At 31.9% G+C, this 23,128-nt stretch overlaps 2 protein-coding genes across 3 annotated transcripts in view; one reads left to right on the plus strand and one right to left on the minus strand.

Moving 5' to 3' along the window:
• Nucleotides 1-23,128, minus strand: part of LOC120418156 (xaa-Pro dipeptidase) — a 165,859-nt gene continuing 142,731 nt past the window's right edge. For both annotated transcript variants that reach the window (XM_039580454.2, XM_052708313.1), the window contains 4 exons: nucleotides 11,035-11,096; nucleotides 10,905-10,949; nucleotides 206-1,072; nucleotides 1-142 (listed from right to left, as the gene is read on the minus strand). In XM_039580454.2, the coding sequence (XP_039436388.1) occupies nucleotides 109-142; nucleotides 206-1,072; nucleotides 10,905-10,949; nucleotides 11,035-11,096 (1,008 nt within the window). In that variant the 3' untranslated portion in view covers nucleotides 1-108. The remainder of the gene's footprint in view (nucleotides 143-205; nucleotides 1,073-10,904; nucleotides 10,950-11,034; nucleotides 11,097-23,128) is intronic.
• On the plus strand, nucleotides 2,835-5,250 carry LOC120418151 (FAST kinase domain-containing protein 3, mitochondrial-like). Its single transcript, XM_039580450.2, has 2 exons — nucleotides 2,835-4,132; nucleotides 4,192-5,250. Exons 1-2 carry the CDS (start codon nucleotides 3,014-3,016, stop codon nucleotides 5,098-5,100), a joined length of 2,028 nt encoding a protein of 675 aa, XP_039436384.1. The 5' UTR covers nucleotides 2,835-3,013; the 3' UTR covers nucleotides 5,101-5,250.

Below are 23,128 nucleotides of genomic sequence, written 5' to 3' on the forward strand. Positions count from 1 at the left end.
TCATAGAAAATTATTTTTTATTGGTTCTTGCAAGAAGAAATACAAATATATTGAACGATAAATGAAAACAAAATTATTGTTTTTTTTTTTGCTAAATATTGCTCCTCTCTAACGTGCCATCCAGGCCTCGATCTCGTCAACGCTGCAAATAAAAGAAAATAAAATTAATCCTCAACACCTTTCTTCAGCCTCAAGCCCAACTCACGTTCTCGGCACCAGCGTAAAGTTCTCGATGCCAGTCTTCGTAATCAGCACATCGTCCTCGATGCGAACCCCGCCAAAGTTACGGAAGCGTTCAATCTGGTCGCGCACCAAAAACTTGGCCAAATTTTCATCAGCAAACGCCTTCTCCAGCAGCGGAGCAATAAAGTAACAGCCGGGCTCAATCGTCAGATACATCCCCGCCTTCAGGGTACGAGCCGTTCGCAGACGGCACACTCCCGGCTCCGCTGGACGTTCCGGGCAGTGTGCCAGATAACCGCCCACGTCGTGCACGTCCAGCCCCAAAAAGTGTCCCAATCCGTGCGGCTGGAAGATAGCATTCAACCCAGCGGCCATCATGTCCTCGACCTCTCCCTGCAGCAATCCTCCCGCCTTCAAAGCCTCCAACATAACCCGATTGGCCAGCCGATGCATTTCAACCCAGCAAGCCCCCTCCTTGGCACTTCCGCAAACGGCATCCCGAGCAGCCAACACCGCTTCATAAATCAGCTTCTGATCGGCGCTAAACTTCCCGTTCACCGGAAAGCTGCACGTAATGTCCGACGTGTACCCGCCGTAATTCGCGCCCATATCGAACAGACACATGTCGCCGTCCTCGATCAGCCGGTCGTTCGGCGAACCAGCGTGGCCGTAGTGCAAAATTGCCGAGTTCGAGCCGGCGCCGCAAATGCAAGTGTACGACACGTGCCGACAGCCGCCCACCGCGTACGAATGGTGCAGGAACTCCGACTCGCCCTGGTACTCGTGCCAGCCCGGGCGGATCTTCTTCATGACCTGCTTGTGGGCGTCGGACGAGACGCGCGCCACGTACCGCAGCACCTCGATCTCCGCCGGGGACTTGAAGACGCGGCTGAAAATAAAAAAAATTGTTTTAGTAATTTCATTGATAAATTATATTATTTAATATATCGAAAAAGGATTCGATTTTTTTCAATAACTTTTAGATTGTATTGAATAAAATTTGATCCTGTCTGAAAATCAGATATATCCAGGTCGAATAATTCAAAATTCGGTTCGGATCGAAACAATTAAAAATTTCTTTGCTTCTTATTTTTTTTAAATTTAATATTTGATTTAAAAACACTAAAAAAATGCTTTATCGTTGTGAACAAAAAAAAAATATATCTAATTTATTTTAGATTTTTATCTTATTTTAGGTTATATTTTAATATTTTTTAATTAAAGTTTTTTTTCTATAATAACATCTTTTAATTAACGATTTATATATTTTTGGATATCGTCATCTGGACAAAATCGGGTCTACAGTTTGAATAGGGACAGCAGTTTCAAGAGCATTAAAAGCTTGAAATTTGGACAATTATCGTTGTTCTGTGTCTGTTCTACCAGAAACAAATCAAACATATCCAAATATTGTGCAGTAACAAGGCTAAAACAACTGTCCCGAATCGCCCCAGATTACGATAATTACTTATTTTTTTAGTATTTAGATATTTTGCTTATCTTTTTTTCTAAATTTCTTGAATGCGACAAAAAATTCAAACGGTCGAATCTCAAAACGCAGAATTTTGAAATGCGAAAAGGACGTTTTGTTTTTGTGTTGCTAAAATAAAGTAAATCAGAGGGAAAATCAATAATAATGTTCACAAAAATAGAAATTAATGATTATGAAATCTAGAAATAAAAACTAAATTAAATTCTAAGCTTTGAAAAATTAAAATCTCAGAATAAACAAACAACAAAAAAATAAAAAATAAAATATTCGATAATTTAGAAATTAAAAAAAAACTTGGAATTCAAAATTTAAAATTTCAGATTTTAAGACATTTAGAATTTAAGAATCCAATAATCTAAAAAATAAAGAATTTAAAAAATTAAGACTTAAAGAATTTGAAAATTCAAAATTTAAGAACTTAGGAATTAAGGAATTTAAGAATCTGATAATTTAACAATTTTCAAAATTTCGAGTTTAGGAATTTTTAATAATTTAAAAATTTGAGGATTTAAGAAATGGAGAATTTAAAAATCTAAGAATTAAAAAAATAAGGATTTTAGGTTTTAAGAATTAAAGAATAAAAGAATTAAAGAATTAAAGGATAAAACAATTTTTAGAATTCAAGAATTTATGAATTTAAAAATTTTAGAATTTAATAATGTTATAATTTTAGAATTTCTGAATTTTTGAACGTTTGAATTTTCAAATTTCTGTATTTTCAGAATTTTGGCATTTGGAAATTTAAAATTTTCGAATTTTGGAATTCAAGAACTCTAGAATTTTTTTTTCGATTGGGTCCTAAAATGAAGCTTTAATTTGTGATATTATTGTTCACAACGTTAAGCATATTTATCTGAGTAAAATGGCCCGTTATACGACTGCATAGGATTTGAAATGAATTTTTAAATTAATTTTGAAAAATTAATTTCGTGGCCCTTATTGACAGAAAAGGTCCTACTTAACAGCTCGTTCCAAAGGGGCCATAGTTTACCGAAAAAATGCAATGTCGTCCCACCCCATTCAAATGCTACTCCAGAATTTCTTTACAAACTTTTCTATTCCCACCTTTTTCTATCTACCTCAAACTTATTTTATATATTCTCTCCGTTCTCTCCTGACGAAGCACCCTGTTTTGTTTTGCTGCCTCATCATGACAGTTCTCTTGTTTCTTGTTTTTGTTGCTTTTCACCCGTTTCGCAAAATCGATTGCACCACCCCACGAAAATCAGCTGGTTTTGCTACAGCTGCTGCTGCTTGTTCGCGCAATTTAATCGCGAAAAAAGTGTGTGATAACAATGTGCTTCAAGTGAAATCGTGATCTCGACAACCAACCTCAAAATGTCCCGCTGCATGCTGAGTCCGCTGCGCCTGTACCGGACCAGTTCCGGGCTGCAGCACTATTTGCCTAACCTGGCCCGTGCTTGCTTGTTTTCATCGGATTCCTCCTCGTCATCGTCTTCGGGAGGTGGAAGCAATGGCAACGGCAACAACAACAAGAGCTTTGTCCGCAACACGACGATTCTGGTTCAGCAGGGCTGCGACATTCAGGAACTTCCGGTGGTGGTGAGAAAGGTGGCGGAGGATGAGTTTGTAGCGTTGATTTCGAATAAGATCATTGACTGTCAACCTGCTGCTGCGCAGAAGGATACGGAGTTGGACGAGATGGTCAAGACGTTGGAGGCATGCCACACGGTGCAGGGCGTTTGTCTGGTGACGGACGGGATTGGGGAGGAGTCGTTTTCGCCGGATGTGGCTGTGCGGGCGTTGGAAAGGATTTTGAAGTTGGAGAGTCTGCTGGAGTTGAAGAACTGGGAGGATAAGCCGTGTTTTGAGAAGATTATCAATTGTATTGTGTACAGAGGACGGAACGAAACGGTGCTGGATGTGATGGACGGATTGCGGAACTACTTGGAGTTGGCGAAGACGATTGACATGCTGGGGAATGAGTTGGTTTATCGGTGTTCGGAGAATAAGCTGAGCGTGGAGCAGTGCTGCGAAGCGATTGAAAGCTTAACCCAGTGCCGGCGGTTTGAGATGGTGGAGAAGTTCTGGAGTGGAATTGCTGACCAGGAGAAGCAGATTAACGATAAGAACATCCATCTGGTGTTTTCGATCCTGCCCTATCTGAAGATCAGTCGCCGGGCTGTGCTGAACATCCTGGAGCGTCGAATTCCATCCGTCTGGTGGCAAATGTCCACGGGCTGTACGATTGATGTGTTGCAGTCGTTGGAGACATGTAAAATGTCGCCCTTTAGAATTACCCAAACACTTGCCCGTTGGTTGAACACCAACATTCACGCCGTCAGCGAGGATCAGCTGGAGGCGGTGCTGGAATCGTTCACGAATTTGGGTTTCTCCGACAACCAAATAGAACGATCGATCGAGCGGTACGTGAAGGCCAAAGGCATCAAGGTGGTGTCGCAGAGCCTGATCGTGTCGATTTTGAAGCACTGTCAGGTGAGTTAAATTCAACGTTCTACGCGAATTAAGTTCTAATTGGTTCTCTTCAATTCCAGACCTTCCGCCTGCGCAATCCTCACATCCTGAACGGCTGCAGCGAGTTCTTCATCGCGAACCACCAGAACCTGGACCCGGGCTACCTGAAGGCATTCCTCTGCCCGTTCGGCTATCTCGACTTTCACCCGCTGAACAGCAACAAATTCTTCGAAACCCTGGACATGTATCTGGATCTCAACTTTAGCAAAATCCACCCGAACGACATCATCCACATCATGTTCTGCTACGTTTGCCTCGAACGCTACCCGCTGCCCTTCGTCAACCGGATCTTCAACCCGTACTTCCTCGACGTTCTGCACGCCCGAACCCGCCCGGAACGCCTCGACCGAGTACGCAGTCTGCTCAAGGTGTTCGACACCAGCCTCACCCTGGAATGTCCCGACTATGACGGTCCCCTCCTCCCGCGAGATCACTCCGCCAAGGCGGTCTTTCACGACGGTCGCATCAAACGCATCGTCAACTACATCATCCCCGAGCTGGAAGAACTGGCCGGAGGCCCCAACAACATGACCAAGTTCGCCATCCTCCAGCACCTCCCCGTCAACGAGCTCTACCTCGTAGACGTAATCTTTCACCCGCCCGGAATGGGCAGCATCTTTTCGCTCAACACCGCCAAAGAGCGCAACATCAACGTGGCCGTCCTGATCCACCTGCCCGAGTATTACAACGCCAGCGGGGAACACCTGATCGGGCCGCAGGCCATGCGAATCCGCCATCTGCGCCGGCTCGGCCTCAAAGTGGTCACGCTCAAGTTTGACGTGCTGTACAAGCTGAAGGTGCACCCGGCCGAGCTGCGAAAGTATCTGGTGGAACGGTTGAAGCAGGCGCTGGAAGCGCTTCCGGTGGCCAAGGGGACGGCGGCGGCTGCGGCGTCGACGAAGGAAGATGGGCCACAGACTGAGCAGTAGAGCGGCGGGTTTTGTTTTGTGATAAGCACACGTACAATTTTGACTGGTTAGAAGTTATTAGCTGGACTTACTAGAATATCGTATAAATAGTGTTTAAGAGTTGTAAACGGTTGACGACATTATTGTGAAATAAATCAGAAGCTTGTTCAACCCACATGTTGTGTTTGTTGCTTTCGAACCCAAACATTTAAATTTTTATTTTGCAATGTTGTGAAGGTTCCACCATTTTTGTATGGACAGCTGAAAAACTAAATTTCAAGCTCAACTTTCAAAATCGTTTAGTTAACAGTATCACAGAATGCTTTAAACATATATAGTAACAGTTATGCTACTACCGAAGATTGCAAAATATCAATGAATCTATGAAAATATTTTTTTCCCAGAGTTTTATGTCTTGTTATGATCCTTTTTCCCTAAATTCAAAATTTGTATAAATCTTAAGGTCGTAGATGGCGTTATTTTTTCTTGAAGCAATGACAGTCAATGATGGATATGGAATTAGAGCCAAAAAATAGTAAATTGAAATGAAAAATGAATTACGATATTTAAAATGCTTCTACAAACAACATTTTGAAAATCATTTTTTGATTGATGTTCTCTGAATCAAGATTTTGATGGTTTTCTAAAACAAACATGGCCGACCGGGAATGATTCCATTCAGAGCCTTCCCAGTCACGAAATATTCTAGCAGAGCTGGTTCTGTCAGAATCCTGCTAGAACGGTGGAACATTTCTGCTAGCATGCTGTAAGAATATTCAGCTCTGTAAGAACTCTGCTAGAATCCTGCCAGAACGTCATGACTGGGTTAATGTGCCCTATCGGATCAACATTACTAAAATAAACGTTAAACAATGATTTTTAAATTAAATTTTTAAATGAAAATTTATTTTTTCCCAATATTTCTTTTTGTTCACAGATTTTTTGGGGATTTTTTGAGGGGAGGAGGACAAAAACTTGAAATATAAAATTTGCAATGGCCTAATTGCGGTTTTAAAACATCAAATAAACAAAAAAAAACACAAATTTCAAACATTTAAAAAAATCTTGAAAATATTAAAAAATTAAAAAAATTGAAACAAAACATTTTTTTTACAAAAAACATTTTTAAAATAATTTAGATTTTTTTCAACTGTACTGCCGTTTTACGCATAATTGTCGTATGTTCAAAAAAGTGCAACTTAGAAAAACGCGATTGAACTTTTTCGACCGTTGTTTGTGTTTCTACGCATAATTGTCTCGTGGGTCCCTTATCATCCCAGTTTTCAGTTTATCACTCTCATTTGTAATCCTCTTGCTATACAATAGGTAAACAAGACACAATACTTTGTAAAACTGATAATTTCGTGAAATAAAATACTTGGTGGGACAATTATGCGTAGAAATACAACGATGAGACAAACAGAATTGGCGTTGTTTTCAATGATTTTCCGAACTGGATTTTATGTGTTTTTCGAAAAGTAAACGTCAAACTAAACCTTAAAATAACAAAAAGTCAGAATCGACCAAAATTGACATGGGACAATAATATTATGCGTAGAACGGCAGTATAGTAAAAGTGGAAAAATAAACAAAATAAATATCTGAAATAAAAAATAATAATTGGAATTTTTGAATCTATGAATATTATAATTTTATAATATTATATATTTTTTTATTGTGGTTTGGTTGAGCGTTTTAGCAGAATGCATTAGGGGAGCTGGGGGTAAGACGGCCACCCCACTGTTTTAATAAGTATGCTAATGAATATTACTAAAATGTTCAGCAATACTGTTCCTCATGCTAAATAATGCATATGGAGTCACCTTTGCCAGAAATATTGTTTGAAATAGTATAAAAATAGCTCGAAATAAACAAATAATTTTTGAACTTGAAACTGGATGTAATTTTCATGAATTACAACTTAGGCATTTTTGTTAAATAACAATATGTTTTTCTGTCTTCAAATATTTTTTCATGTTAAATTGAAGTTTTCCCTAGATTATGTCCCTCGAAAAAGTTCAAAAAATGCGATGAACTGTTTACAAAAAATGTTTAAAAAAATAATTTATTTGGGGGCAAGACGGCCACCCGTAATTTGTAGATTTTATTTGATATAGGTTATATTTTTGACGGTTTTTGACTATTAAGACATATTTGTAGATAAAGGAAAAGCATTTTTATTAAAACTATCAATTTTTAATCAAAATGCTGTTAACTACCGTTTCGACAACATTCTTTACTGTTATATAGCAAAACTCATTGAATAGTATGAAATCCTATCAAACTTTTCATAAAAATCGCTAATTTAATATTGTTTGCATAATTTTGATTTGCTTATTCTAATCGAAATACACAAACTATTTTTTTTTGTATCAAATTGTGTTTGTTTTGTAGTAAAAATTCATAGTTTTTCATAAAATGTGGTGGCAATAATATGAAATTCACTGAGCCAAAATATGAAATTTTTTAAACAGCATTTTTCTTCACATTTGAAACCTGATTTTTTTCAACCAAAATAGTTATGATGTTCAGAGAAGTCTGTTGAACCAACCATGTAGGTGTTTGGGTGGATTTGGCAAAGTTATTAAGTTAATTTATAGCATTGGCCGTCTTACCCCGCGTATTTCATATATATACGATTTCAATTATTTTTTTAAAATTGCTGAAAAGTATTGAAAATTGGTTTTTAGACCAACTAATTTATGTCATTTCTATAATGGACTAGTAGTAGAACAATATGTACGTAATTTGAGATCAAAATAATCTGTTGTGTAAATTTTATTAAACTTCTCCCTTAGGGTGGCCGTCTTACCCCCATCTCCCCTACTATGAATACAACTCGTCTCTTTGTAGGGGAGCTGGGGGTAAGACGACCACCCTACTGTTTTAATAAGTATACTAATGAATATTACTAAAATGTTTAGCAATACTGTTCCTCATGCTGAATAATGCATATGGAGGCACCTTTGCCAAACATATTGTTTGAAATAGTATAAAAATAGTGCAAAAGAAACAAATAATTTTTAAAATTTAAACTGGATGTAAGTTTCATGAATTACAACTTAGGCATTTTTGTTAAATAACAATATGTTTTCCTGCCTTCAAATATTTTTTCATGTTAAATTGATGTTTTCCCTAGATTATGTCCCTCGGAAAAGTTTAAAAAATGCGTTGAGCTATTTGCAAAAAATGTTTAAAAAATAATTTATTGGGGCGCAAGACGGCCACCTCATCCGGGGGTAAGACGGCCACCCGTAATTTGTAAATTTTATTTGATATAGGTTTAGGTTATATTGTTGACGGTTTTTGACTGTAAAGACATGTTTGTAGATAAGGAAAAGCATTTTCAATAAAACTATCAATTTTTAATCAAAATGCTGTAAACTACCGTTTCGACAACATTCTTTACTGTGATATAGCAAATCTCATTGAATAGTATGAAATCTTATCAAATTTTTCATAAAAATCGCTAATTTAATATTGTTTACATAATTTTAATTTACTTATTCTTAACGAAATACACAATCTAATTATTTTTCATCAAATTGTGTTTGTTTTGTAGCAAAAAATCACCGTTTTTAATAAAATGTGGTCGCAATAATATGAAATTCACTGAGCCAAAATGTGAATTTTTTTAAACAGCATTTTTCTTCACATTTGAAACTTGATTTTTTCAACCAAAATAGTTATGATGCTCAGAGAAGTCTGTTCAACCAACCATGTAGGTATTTGGGTGGATTTAGCAAAGTTATTAAGTTAATTTATAGCACTGACCGTCTTAACCTACATGGGTGGCCGTCTTACCCCGCGTGTTTCATATATATACGATTTCAATTATTTTTTTAAAATCGCTGAAAAAAAATTGAAAATTGGTTTTTAGACCAACTAATTTATGTAATTTCTATAATGGACTACTAGAAGAACATTATGTACGTAATTTGAGATCAAAATAATCTTTTGTGTAAATTTTATGAGACTTCTCCCTTAGGGTGGCCGTCTTACCCCCATCTCCCCTATTCATATTTTTTTATTTGTTCAATTATTGAAAGTTTAATTTGTTTTTATTTTAGATTTTTTTGATGTTTCGATTTTTTTAAGAATTTTAGAATCTTAGAAGTTTAAAATTTTAGAATTGTAGCATTATAGAATTTTATAATTTTTGGGAATTATGCTGTTGAAAATATTTTTTGATTATATGTCGCCCCCTTCAATCAGCCCGAAATAACAAAGTTTTTTTTTAAACTGACTGAAAACAACTGAACTGAAAACAGCCAAAAATACATTCTCCTGCGTTGATAACCATTTTTAAGCATGATTAAACAAGTTTTTTAATGTTCAGACAATACATTAAAAAAATTTCGCAGAAAAAAAATATGAAATTTAACTTACATAAACTTAAAAAACGGGCTTATTGAATTTTAGATTTTTTTAAATAACTTCAAAATTATAAAAAAAATAAAAAAATGGTGACTTGGAAATAAAAAAAAATTCTAATTCAAATAAATATTCTGAATTAAAAAAAAATAAATTAAAAATTAATGAATTTTTGAAATATTGAATTTAGGAACTATGCATTGGATTTTAAAATTTTTATGTTTCTTAAATTTTCAGATTTTTTATTTTGATTTTTTTTAATTACGATTGTATTATTACGATCGAGGTTTCGGAAACAAATCTAAATTCCGAGGCGACTTATCTGACACAACCAAAATGATCGCTTCGCAAACTTATCTACTCTCACTGTATTGAACACGAGGTTAAATGTCATTGAGAAAACATAAACAAGCGGTTCGAGAATTTAACAGTTATTGTCGCTATGGTACTAAATCGAAATGAGCGATTTCAACTCTCGCCGCACTTTTTCTCTCCGCCTTATCTGTCGAAGTAAATTTGATATTTCGACGGTAATATTTCAAAAGGCATCATGTATATTTTGACACTTTCTGAGTTATTGCATATTCTGAAAGTACTCCTAATAAGCTACCTCTCCACCAAAAATGAGCAAAAGTTACTTCATTAAAGTCTGTTTAATCTTGATTTTAAATAAAGTACCATAAACAAAATCTCTGCCATCAGCAGTCCCTGTTTATATAGCCCTGTCAACCTGTCAAACAAAAGACTACATGAACCTCGTGACGAAAAAAAAGCAACATGAACAAAGCGCCATGTACATTCGGCGAAGAAAAACGAATCATAACAAAGCGTCCCCCTCAATGACAGCAGGGTGATATAGACGTTGGTGATTTCAAAAGGAGTTATGTTTGTTTTACTCAAATAAAATTACGGAAATAATGTTTTATTGAATTTGGATGATCAAGTATCAATAAAAGCAACGTTTTTCATCGTTTGTTATCATTAGAACATCTTATTTTGCTTTTATATTAAAATGGGAATTGAAAATGGATGCTCAACATTCAAATGCGTTTTTCTCAAAACGCATGGTTTGTACATGATGCTTTTTGAAATGTTGGCGTCGATTTCGCGAAATTTCGATTTTTTTAATTCGAAATCACAATTCGTTTTCTCAAAAAGATCCGTAAGTTTTCACTTTTTAACTAAAAAAAGTTATAAGTAATAGATGCTTTCGATTTTCTTAAAACTTTACAGTGACAGAAATTTGCGTCAAATTTGGCTTACACACTGATCGAGTAATGCCAAATTTAGCGTGACAGAAAATGCGGAGAGAAAAAGTGTGGCGAGAGTTAAAATCGCTCTAAAATCGTGAGTCGACAAATTACGATTGAAATATTATGATCGAGAGCAATGATCAACACGATCATTTCCGTATTAGCATTCATACAATATTATTTTAAACAAATACATACCATTCAGCGATCACTGGGAAAAGAATGTCTGAATCGACAACGAATCTATAGAAAAAAGTAACGAAAATTAACACCAAATAAAACAACAAAATAACAAAGCTAAGAGTAACGCTTTTTAACCATAACTTACTTTTCAATTCCTTTGAAGTTGGCTGGCTTCGCCTGAAGACCACTGTCCGAGTTGGGTCCACACTGAAAAGAATACGCCGCATTAATTTATGAACGATGATGCATGATTTTTGTTTTCTTGTAACATTTCGTCAACACGGTCAATCCACCCTGGAAACATTTCTGCAAGTCACGCAATATAAAGTGGATGTTGACATTTCATTTAACCATGGCCAACCACCGCACCACGTGTGTTTGTTTTGTGTATTACTTTTATGGCGCAAAGTCGTCGCCTTATCAATTGCGCGCGAAAATCAAGTTGGTTTGCACTTGACTAAGTGTGTAACCTTTGGTCATTTTAAGGTTTCCGAATGGTCATGATTGATTTTTCAAAAGAAACAGTAGTGGTGACTAGTTTGACAGTTGTGGCAGTGTTGCCAGTGGTAGGTTTTAAGCGCCAAGGGATAGATGGAGCCACTGCTTACTCTGTTTACTGTTTGATAACGTTGTGTTTACGTTTTCATCGTGGTTGGTAACGTGACGAACCCTTATATACACCTCACCGGCTGCGGTCAGATTGGTGATGATGCAATGGACACACCTTGTTGCCGTCGAGTTCGACTCTATACGACTAGTGGCCAAAGTGGCGTGGAGGACGTACGTCACTGCGACACGACGACAGTCGTCAATCATGAGGTGTATTCAGCGTAATTTGAGCTAATCGAGCATTGTATGTTGATGTTGGGTCGCCAACAGTTGCCTTGTCAGCGGTGTCGATTGAGATGTTTGACGATAAATGGTGCTGAGGGACTAATCGCCATTGTTTGATTGAGCCTTCAGAAGTTGATTTAAGGGGAGAGTGCATGGCCCGGGAGCGCTTTTTTGCTCATCATGGCAGTGCTGCCAGTAAATCAAGTTAGATTTTTATTAACTCAAATTAATTTTGAGATTTTTTTTATGTCGATTGAACTCAAATTTTGTGAAGAGTCTATGTTGATCATTTTCATGACCGAGTGGCCACTTGTCCACTCCGGAACCGGTTCCGTCGGATTCCGTGAATCCGGGTGCGGTCATTTGGTGGATTGTTTCGATCCTAATCATGTTACATATCAAATTCCATGAAATTTGTAAAGAATTATTTTTGACCACTTTCATGACCAGGTGGCCACTTGTCCACTCCGGAACCGGTTCCCATTTGTCCACTCCGGAACCGGTTCTTTCGGATTCTGTGAATCCAGGTGCGATCATTTGGTGGATTGTTTCGATCCCAATCATGTTACTTATCAAATTCCATGAAATTTGTAAGGAATTATTTTTGACCACTTTCATGACCAGGTGGCCACTTGTCCACTCCGGAACCGGTTCCGTCGGATTCCGTGAATCCGGGTACGGTCATTTGGTGGATTGTTTCGATCCCAATCATGTTACTTATCAAATTCCATGAAATTTGTAAAGAATTATTTTTGACCACTTTCATGACCAGGTGGCCACTTGTCCAGTCCGGAACCGGTTCCGTCGGATTCCGTGAATCCGGGTGCGGTAATTTCGTGGATTGTTTCGATCCCAATCATGTAACATATCAAATGCCCTGAAATTTTGCTAGGAATTATTTTAGACCACTTTCATGACCAGATGGCCACTTGTCCACTCTGGAATCGGTTCCCATTTGTCCACTCCGGAACCGGTTCCGTCGGATTCTGTGAATCCGGGTGCGGTCATTTGGTGGATTGTTTCGATCTTAATCATGTTACATATCAAATTCCATGAAATTTGTAAGGAATTATTTTTGACCACTTTCATGACCAGGTGGCCACTTGTCCACTGTATAATTTTATAATTTTATAATTTTATAATTTTATAATTTTATAATTTTATAATTTTATAATTTTATAATTTTATAATTTTATAATTTTATAATTTTATAATTTTATAATTTTATAGTTTTATAATTTTATAATTTTATAATTTTATAATTTTATAATTTTATAATTTTTTAATTTTATAATTTTATAATTTTATAATTTTATAATTTTATAATTTTATAATTTTATAATTTTATAATTTTATAATTTTATAATTTTATAATTTTATAATTTTATAATTTGATAATTTTATAATTTTATAATTTTATAATTTTATAATTTTATAATTTTATAATTTTATAATTTTATAATTTTATAATTTTATAATTTTATAATTTTATAATTTTATAATTTTATAATTTTATAATTTTATAATTTTATAATTTTATAATTTTATAATTTTATAATTTTATAATTTTATAATTTTATAATTTTATAATTTTATAATTTTATAATTTTATAATTTTATAATTTTATAATTTTATAATTTTATAATTTTATAATTTTATAATTTTATAATTTTATAATTTTATAATTTTATAATTTTATAATTTTATAATTTTATAATTTTATAATTTTATAATTTTATAATTTTATAATTTTATAATTTTATAATTTTATAATTTCATAATTTTATAATTTTATAATTTTATAATTTTATAATTTTATAATTTTATAATTTTATAATTTTATAATTTTATAATTTTATAATTTTATAATTTTATAATTTTATAATTTTATAATTTTATAATTTTATAATTTTATAATTTTATAATTTTATAATTTTATAATTTTATAATTTTATAATTTTATAATTTTATAATTTTATAATTTTATAATTTTATAATTTTATAATTTTATAATTTTATAATTTTATAATTTTATAATTTTATAATTTTATAATTTTATAATTTTATAATTTTATAATTTTATAATTTTATAATTTTATAATTTTATAATTTTATAATTTTATAATTTTATAATTTTATAATTTTATAATTTTATAATTTTATAATTTTATAATTTTATAATTTTATAATTTTATAATTTTATAATTTTATAATTTTATAATTTTATAATTTTATAATTCTTGACTTTTTTTTGATAAGGTCCTATAAACAAATGTAAACATTGAGTGTATCCCGCTTACTCCGATCGACTTTGACATAAGGTGTGAAAGGGATACACTCAATGTTTACATTTGTTTATAGGACCTTATCAAAAAAAAGTCAAGAATTTTATAATTTTATAATTTTATAATTTTATAATTTTATAATTTTATAATTTTATAATTTTATAATTTTATAATTTTATAATTTTATAATTTTATAATTTTATAATTTTATAATTTTATAATTTTATAATTTTATAATTTTATAATTTGATAATTTTATAATTTTATAATTTTATAATTTTATAATTTTATAATTTTATAATTTTATAATTTTATAATTTTATAATTTTATAATTTTATAATTTTATAATTTTATAATTTTATAATTTTATAATTTTATAATTTTATAATTTTATAATTTTATAATTTTATAATTTTATAATTTTATAATTTTATAATTTTATAATTTTATAATTTTATAATTTTATAATTTTATAATTTTATAATTTTATAATTTTATAATTTTATAATTTTATAATTTTATAATTTTATAATTTTATAATTTTATAATTTTATAATTTTATAATTTTATAATTTCATAATTTTATAATTTTATAATTTTATAATTTTATTATTTTATAATTTTATAATTTTATAATTTTATAATTTTATAATTTTATAATTTTATAATTTTATAATTTTATAATTTTATAATTTTATAATTTTATAATTTTATAATTTTATAATTTTATAATTTTATAATTTTATAATTTTATAATTTTATAATTTTATAATTTTATAATTTTATAATTTTATAATTTTATAATTTTATAATTTTATAATTTTATAATTTTATAATTTTATAATTTTATAATTTTATAATTTTATAATTTTATAATTTTATAATTTTATAATTTTATAATTTTATAATTTTATAATTTTATAATTTTATAATTTTATAATTTTATAATTTTATAATTTTATAATTTTATAATTTTATAATTTTATAATTTTATAATTTTATAATTTTATAATTTTATAATTTTATAATTTTATAATTTTATAATTTTATAATTTTATAATTTTATAATTTTATAATTTTATAATTTTATAATTTTATAATTTTATAATTTTATAATTTTATAATTTTATAATTTTATAATTTTATAATTTTATAATTTTATAATTTTATAATTTTATAATTTTATAATTTTATAATTTTATAATTTTATAATTTTATAATTTTATAATTTTATAATTTTATAATTTTATAATTTTATAATTTTATAATTTTATAATTTTATAATTTTATAATTTTATAATTTTATAATTTTATAATTTTATAATTTTATAATTTTATAATTTTATAATTTTATAATTTTATAATTTTATAATTTTATAATTTTATAATTTTATAATTTTATAATTTTATAATTTTATAATTTTATAATTTTATAATTTTATAATTTTATAATTTTATAATTTTATAATTTTATAATTTTATAATTTTATAATTTTATAATTTTATAATTTTATAATTTTATAATTTTATAATTTTATAATTTTATAATTTTTTAATTTTATAATTGAGGGGTAAGCGTTTTTTCCTCTCACCCAGTCGGCCTGGGTTCGATCCCAGAAGGTCCCGGTGGGATTTTTCGAGACGAGATTTAGAAAGTAAATGTCGGCCCCTGTCTATCCTAAAGGTTAGGTCGTTTGCTCAGTCCAGGTGTCGCTTCCCGGGTCCTGTCTCGGTGGAGTCACAGGTAGGCACACATATGGAAGTAATGTAAGCAAATTTGGTAACTCTGTTTTGTTGAATTTGACAACATTTTGACAAAAACAATTTTTTTTCGATTTCGAACAACAATGTTATCGATTTTGAAAACATTTGCAACGAAATCGACAAAAATGTTGACGATTTTCGAATAATTTCCATGTTGTCGAATTCATCAACACAGAGTTACCGCTTTTACCTACAGGATTTCTATCCGTGCAGTTGGACTCGCAATCCAAAGGTCGTCAATTTGAATCCCAGGGTGGATGAAATTTCTTATGTAAAAAAGTCGATTGGTCAAAAATAATTCCATTCGAAATTACATGACATTTGATATGCACCATAATGAGGTTCGAAACAAACCACCAAATGACCGCACACGGAATCCGGCGGAACCGGTTCCGGCGAGGCCAAGTGGCCACCTGGTCATGAAAGTGGTCAAAAATAATTCCTTTCGAAATTTCATGGCATTTGACATGCAGAATAATAAGGTTCGGAACAATCCACCAAATGACCGCACACAGGTTCCACGGAATCCGGCGAAACCGGTTCCGGCGAGGAGAAGTGGCCACCTGGTCATGAAAATGGTCAAACTTATTTCCTTTCGAAATTTCATGGCATTTGATATGCAGCATAATGAGGTTCGGAACAATCCGTCAAATGACCGCACACGGGTTCCACGGAATCCGGCGGAACCGGTTCCGGCGAGACCAAGTGGCCACCTGGTCATGAAAATGGTCAAACTTATTTCCTTTCGAAATTTCATGGCATTTGATATGCAGCATAATGAGGTTCGGAACAATCCGTCAAATGACCGCACACGGGTTCCACGGAATCCGGCGGAACCGGTTCCGGCGAGGCCAAGTGGCCACCTGGTCATGAAAGTGGTCAAAAATAATTCCTTTCGAAATTTCATGGCATTTGACATGCAGAATAATAAGGTTCGGAACAATCCACCAAATGACCGCACACAGGTTCCACGGAATCCGGCGGAACCGGTTCCGGCGAGGCCAAGTGTCCACCTGGTCATGAAAGTGGTCAAAAATAATTCCTTTCGAAATTTCATGGCATTTGATATGCAGAATAATGAGGTTCGGAAAAATCCGCCAAATGACCGCACACAGGATCCACGGAATCCGGCGGAACCGGTTCCGGCGAGACCAAGTGGCCACCTGGTCATGAAAGTGGTCAAAAATAATTCCTTTCGAAATTTCATGGCATTTGAAATGCAGAATAATGAGGTTCGGAAAAATCCACCAAATGACCGCACACAGGTTCCACGGAATCCGGCGGAACCGGTTCCGGCGAGACCAAGTGGCCACCTGGTCATGAAAATGGTCAAACTTATTTCCTTTCGAAATTTCATGGCATTTGATATGCAGCATAATGAGGTTCGGAACAATCCGTCAAATGACCGCACACGGGTTCCACGGAATCCGGCGGAACCGGTTCCGGCGAGGCCAAGTGGCCACCTGGTCATGACAGTGGCCAGAAACATTTCCTTTCAAAATTTTAAAATTGAAAAAATGAGTTCATTTGAGGAAAAAAAATGTTTTTTGTTCAAGTCACATTCCTCAAAACTTTATTCAATCTCGTTGGAAAAAAATCTGGCAGCACTTTCTTTTCAAGCGCTTTGCTGTGTCAAAACGTAAACATTCCAACATAAATGAAATTGATTTTTTTTTACAAAATGGATAGTTCTGTAAGTTTTTGGCATACAATGCTATACTTTCTATACATCAAATTGAAGGGAATTGTCTAAACTAAAACCTGTCGGGACCAGTTTTCCCAAAAAATGGTTTTGTTTTCTGCTACACGAAGGGGAACTTGGCAAAAATGTTACGTTCATCAAAAGTTGTTTACAAATTACATATTTCTAGGAGCTAGAGATTACCAACAAAGCTCATATTTGCACAAAACATACTCTGAAATGTCCTCTAGGCCCGGTCGGGATTAGTTTTGCGAAAACTTTAAACCTTTTCGAGAAATTTGAATTTTAGTAAAAAGTTCCCGGGTGATGCACTCAATCGTTAAGAGCCTGATAGACGTTGACGATAATTTATCTGAGATGTATTAGGTACTGTTTGATTAAAAACCATCAACAACGACAGTACAAAAAATGAATAAAATAACTTTTAAATGCTCAAAAATAAAAGTCACTGCTCACCAGCAAAAACGCACCCTATTTCCTAGAGCGATAACGGTGGCCACGCTTCATCACGTGTTTGCGGATCGTTTCGCGCGGAAAATTACAATCCAACAAAACACCGAGGCTGATAAAACTCGACACTGCATCGGACCACTATCAGCACCATGTTCGTGATTGCGTGAATTGGCGGATTTTTTCTTCTTTTTATTTTCTTGTTTCAATCGAGATATTTTAAATTACCGCGCCTTTTTTTTCGCTGGCGATGTGTCGACCTTGGAGATTGCGGAAAGAATTTTACGCAGGATGTGGTTCCTGGGGGAGCAAATGGGATTAAATGTGTTTTTTTTGGGTTTAATTCTAACAAAATTATAAAATTAATTTATCTTGCATTTAAAATAACTGATATTTTCAATAATGCAAACAATTGAACAAAACCCATTTAAAATTAGTTGGATAATTTGATTTGATTTCTTAATAATAATTTAATTCAAATACTTCAAATACTTATGCAACAAGTTGCAGAAAGAAGATTTTTTCAGCACGAGTCGTACATTCACAGGTTTACCGAGTTGGATAAATACGACGAGTGCTGAAAAAATCAAGTTTTGCAACGAGTTCCATACAACATTTTTTGCAATTCCGAAAAACAACCATTGAGTGAAATTATAAGTCAAATGTTCATGTATTTTGTCAATAAATCGTTTAAATAAAAAAATGTTGAAAACTGTTATTTTTCGAAACAAGTGCTGAAAAGTTCAACTTTTCAGCATTTGTTTTGAAAAATGTGGCTATTCGATTCTGCTATTTATGGTACAGAAAAGTAGGTTTTTTCATTTTTCAAAAATGACAGGAAAAGTAAGTCGTTTTGCGACGGAATTGTAAAAAGATCATTATTCATTATTAGTATAAAAGAAAGCGCAAAAAAGTTAGAGCTTTTTTTTATTTGTAAATCTTTGCAAAATTTATTTAAAGAACGTTGAACAAGTTGCATTTTATGTGAGAAAAATGAGACTTTTTTTTGAATATTTTGATTATAAATTTATGTTTATTATTCAATTGATTTAAAACACAATATTTAATGGATCAAATTCACTAAATATTTTGCAATGTAAATGAAAAAAAAAAAAAGCTGTTGATAATGAAGTTTTCCTATAATCCTCAAATAAATTTAAATTAAGGAAACTAATAAAATTTGATAATACTTATTTCAATGAATCTTCTTTCGATGAATATGAAGTTTAGAATGAGCTTCGTTTTGAAGATATTTTATTAAATTTAATTTCTAAATTCTCAATAAAATAAAATAACTGAAACTTAAAATTTGATTGACCGAAATTCTACAACATTCTCTAAGTTTAATCTAATGCAAAAGGTATAATTTATTTTGTAGACAGGAAAGTGTAGACACTTTCCTGTTCATAATTGAAAGAACACATTTTTCGTTTATGTTGAGCGGCAAAAAAAAACATCAAATTATTAATTTTTTATCGCAAAAATGAAAGTATCATAAGAGTGCTGAAAAGTTAAATTTTCATCACTTGTATCGAAAAGAAATAGCAATGAATAATTTCAAATTTGTATTTTGATAAGGTTCTATTTAAAAATGTAGTTGATATTTTTTTTGGCTTATTAAAAATTGTATCCAAATTTTCGAGATCTAGGTTGAGGAGTGTGAGAAACAATAATAAAAAAAATTAATATACAATTTCAAGCCTTGTATTTTTTTCAAAATGTCGATATAAGTAGTAAGTTCTGCAGAAAAACTAAATTTCAATTAATTCAAAACAAACTTTTTTCCCCTTAAGTCTTCCGATCTTAAAAATCTAAATTTATGAAAAGCTTGAAAGTATATTATAAAAATGCAATGCAAAAATAATGTTGCAAAATCTATTTTAAATAGTTTTTGTTCGATTTTACGTGTTTTTCGATGATTTTTTACTTATCAATAATTTTATATGCCCCCTTTTTCAAGGGGAAAGGGAACGATATTCTGAATAAAATTTGATTTCGCTTTATTTTAAATAAAAATGTATCTTAATGTGGATAAAATGTTAGTAACAAAGAAAAAATCATTCACAAATTTGATATGTTATAGACCTATGCTTTTTTTTTTAAATTTTCATTCCTTGCCCTTTCAATCCAAAAAGTCAGGGGGCAAAAACATAATAACTGCTAAAAAATTTAAGTTTTATTGAACAAACTTGTAAATCGAATGTAAACTATTAAGCCAACATAACGTTTTTTCATCCGTTTTTTTTAAATAATATAAAGGTTTTTTTTATATTTTTACCAATTTTTAATTTTGAGACCACATAATGAAAAAGGAGTGAAACTTGCGGATGTTTTTTTTGTGAATTTATGGATATTTTGCAAATTAGTGACAGTAGTATAAATATTTTTTTAAATAAAGCTGAATTTGTTATCAAAGAAATGTTTTATATTTTTAAGAAAAAAGTAGTTTATTTAGGAAAAAAAGGAATTGTCTCGATTCTTAAAAAAATATTTCAAATTTACTTAGAGAAGTTTTTCTAAAACAAAAACAATCTCTAGAAATATTTAATTATTTGCATTAAATTTAATGCATGACATATTAAATTCAATAGAATATTAAGTTCAATAATTATATGCTTTTCCTGTGTACACAATTTTTTTACAAGCTGAATCGCATTTTTACGTTATCAAGCCTTCTTGAAACTCTTTTAAAGGTTAAAAATAATTGCTTTTTTCCGTTAGTTTAAAAATAAGATGAATCAAAAAAATTAAATAAAACTCAGCTCTAATCAAAAAAGAGTTATGAAACGGGTTTAAAAAAAATAATGTTTTTTTTCTAAACGGTAGTTTAAATGTTTAAGGGGTTACATACATGTAGAAAATTCCAAAATTTCATGTTACAGAAAATTCACTAAATTCACTAAAAAGCTGATTTTCAATCACTCCTGAAAGTTTCATAAGGATATTTCGTGACTGAACTGAGTAAGAGACGATTTAAGTTCAAAACTTTGCCATGCGCAAAGCGGACTGTCAAACTTTCTGAGCGTTTTTCTCTGAACACTGAGTTGATTTACGGGTGCCACGATATTTTGGGTGAAGATTTCCAAGACATATCCCGTGTGCATAACGAAGCCCGATTTTGAAATTACGATTTAAAAAAAATACAAAAATCAAAAACTGAGGATTTTTTATATGAAAAACATAAAAATATTTTTATATTTTTCTTAAATTAAGTTTTTGAAAAATCGACCTTCGTCATGCACACAGGACCAGTTTAACAAGTCTTCACCAAAATTTTGAGCCGATTTGGTCAAAGCAGTGTTGAGATATCGTGGCACTCGTTTTTTGAAACTGCTAACTTAAAATAGCTATATCTCGGCAATGGTACATCCAAATGTCTTCATATTTATTTTGTTAATAGATGAAAATGTACATTTTAATGCCCTGCAAAAAGATTTTGAAAAAAGTTTAAGTGTATACTCAAACCAACCTCTGACATTTTTGATGATTTACATGTATGTAACCCCTTAAATCCAAGTCTAAACCAAAATAATATTTCCCCATATCAATGTTGAAAAATGTATTCTGAATTGTTTTCGTGAAATTTTAGGAACTTTTGTTGCATTACATTTTGTTTATGGATTTAATTAATTAGTTGTGTGTTTTTTTATGTTTTTTTTTTAATTTTTTTTTTCCAAATCATCAAACAGCCTATTTTACCCTAATCTTCCCAAATCGCAGGCACAAAAAAAATCAAACAAAAATACCAAAATATTTTGCCAACCCACATCCTCTTCCTAGTCGCAGCCGGCGTATTACGTCGTCGATTAGAGAGGTGATTGAACATTCAGAGTCCTTGGGAAGCAAAAAGAAAGCGTAAATTTGTTTATTTTGCTTACTCCGGCGAAAGAAGTTTAAAATTAGGAAGTCGCCAAAAGCGCGACTACGTGCCACACCCCGCGCGCCTTCGATTTAATTCTAATCTTTGTTTTGTATCATCTGTCGAAATTGTTGTTTTTGCTTGAGAGAAACCGAATAAGGTAAACAAAAACAAATTTTGCTATCGTCACTGCGATGTTTGATTAGCTGGAATGTTCAAGGTCGGAACTGATTGTTTTTGTGATGATTAATTTGTTTGTTTTTTAAAAGAATAATGATAAGAAAAAATGCGGAAATAATAAAATTAAATTTACGAAATGTCCATCAAAATTTTAGTTCTATTGATTTACAAATTAAAAACAAAAAATGATTTAAAAAAAAACTGGCAAAAAATTTCCACTTGCGCCAAGACGCAGAAAAAATGTCGCGTCTGATAGCCTTGAAAACGTGCAATTTGTGACGGCTCACATCCGTGCTATCAATTTTGGCAAATTTACTTCTTTTTTTTCTCCTTCGCTTGTCGCCACAATTCGTTGATGTGAAGAAATAATAAAGACGGAATGTTTGCCGCGTAGATTTACGATTTGTTATCATTTTATATTCGAGAATTTTTGACTGAAAGAAGCTACCGCGCCGTAGACGCAATAAAAATTAAATTTAGATTCAAGAAAGTTTAAAACTTACTGAATTTTCTAGGAATACAAATACAAGTTATATTTTTTAAAGTTTTCTACAATTTTCAAAAAGTTTAATTTTTTTTAAGGAAAAGAAATAGTCAAACACCTTCGAAAATTCAGACTAATTGCCTCTCCAAATCTCTCATCACGTTAAATCCCGATTTATCCTTCCCAGAAGAAGACATCAAAAACGAACCATTATGAATGAATTCTTTCCTTGTTTTCCAACTCAGAACTTTGTACTTTGTTGTTGACCAGACCAAACGGAGAGATTTCCTGTGATGACGGCGTGGGTGGAAAACCCCGTCAAACCCACGCCAAAAAACGGGGTCCATTCAGTTCATTGATTCTGGGAAAAATGCTCTCCCCCCCATACGTGAATGAGCACACGCTAATTAGTTGGTTTATGTTTGTGGCTAAAATTAGTGGATTTACTCGACGCCACTACTTTAACCACAGCTGTTGGCTGAACATCAACCAGTGACAACCGTGACACGGTTTTTTGGGTCGACCGGGGCGTTACATTGTAAATATTTACATTTTGATGCAAGAGTAAACCTAGAAAGTAAGCAAAAAGAAAACAATTTTTTTAACACCCACAGAGAAAGAAGAACAAAATTTATAAAAAAAAACTATGCAAGAGCAAAAATATACAAAAAAAAAACAA

Source organism: Culex pipiens, chromosome 2, assembly GCF_016801865.2.
Source record: "Culex pipiens pallens isolate TS chromosome 2, TS_CPP_V2, whole genome shotgun sequence".
NCBI lineage: Eukaryota > Metazoa > Arthropoda > Insecta > Diptera > Culicidae > Culex > Culex pipiens.

What these genes read in the sequence shown, in the direction of transcription:
- LOC120418151 (XM_039580450.2), top strand. Translation starts at nt 3,014, where the DNA reads ATGTCCCGCTGCATGCTGAGTCCGCTGCGCCTGTACCGGACCAGTTCC. An exon ending in CGATTTTGAAGCACTGTCAG is followed by an intron (nt 4,133 to 4,191) that starts GTGAGTTAAATT and finishes CTTCAATTCCAG; the next exon opens with ACCTTCCGCCTGCGCAATCC.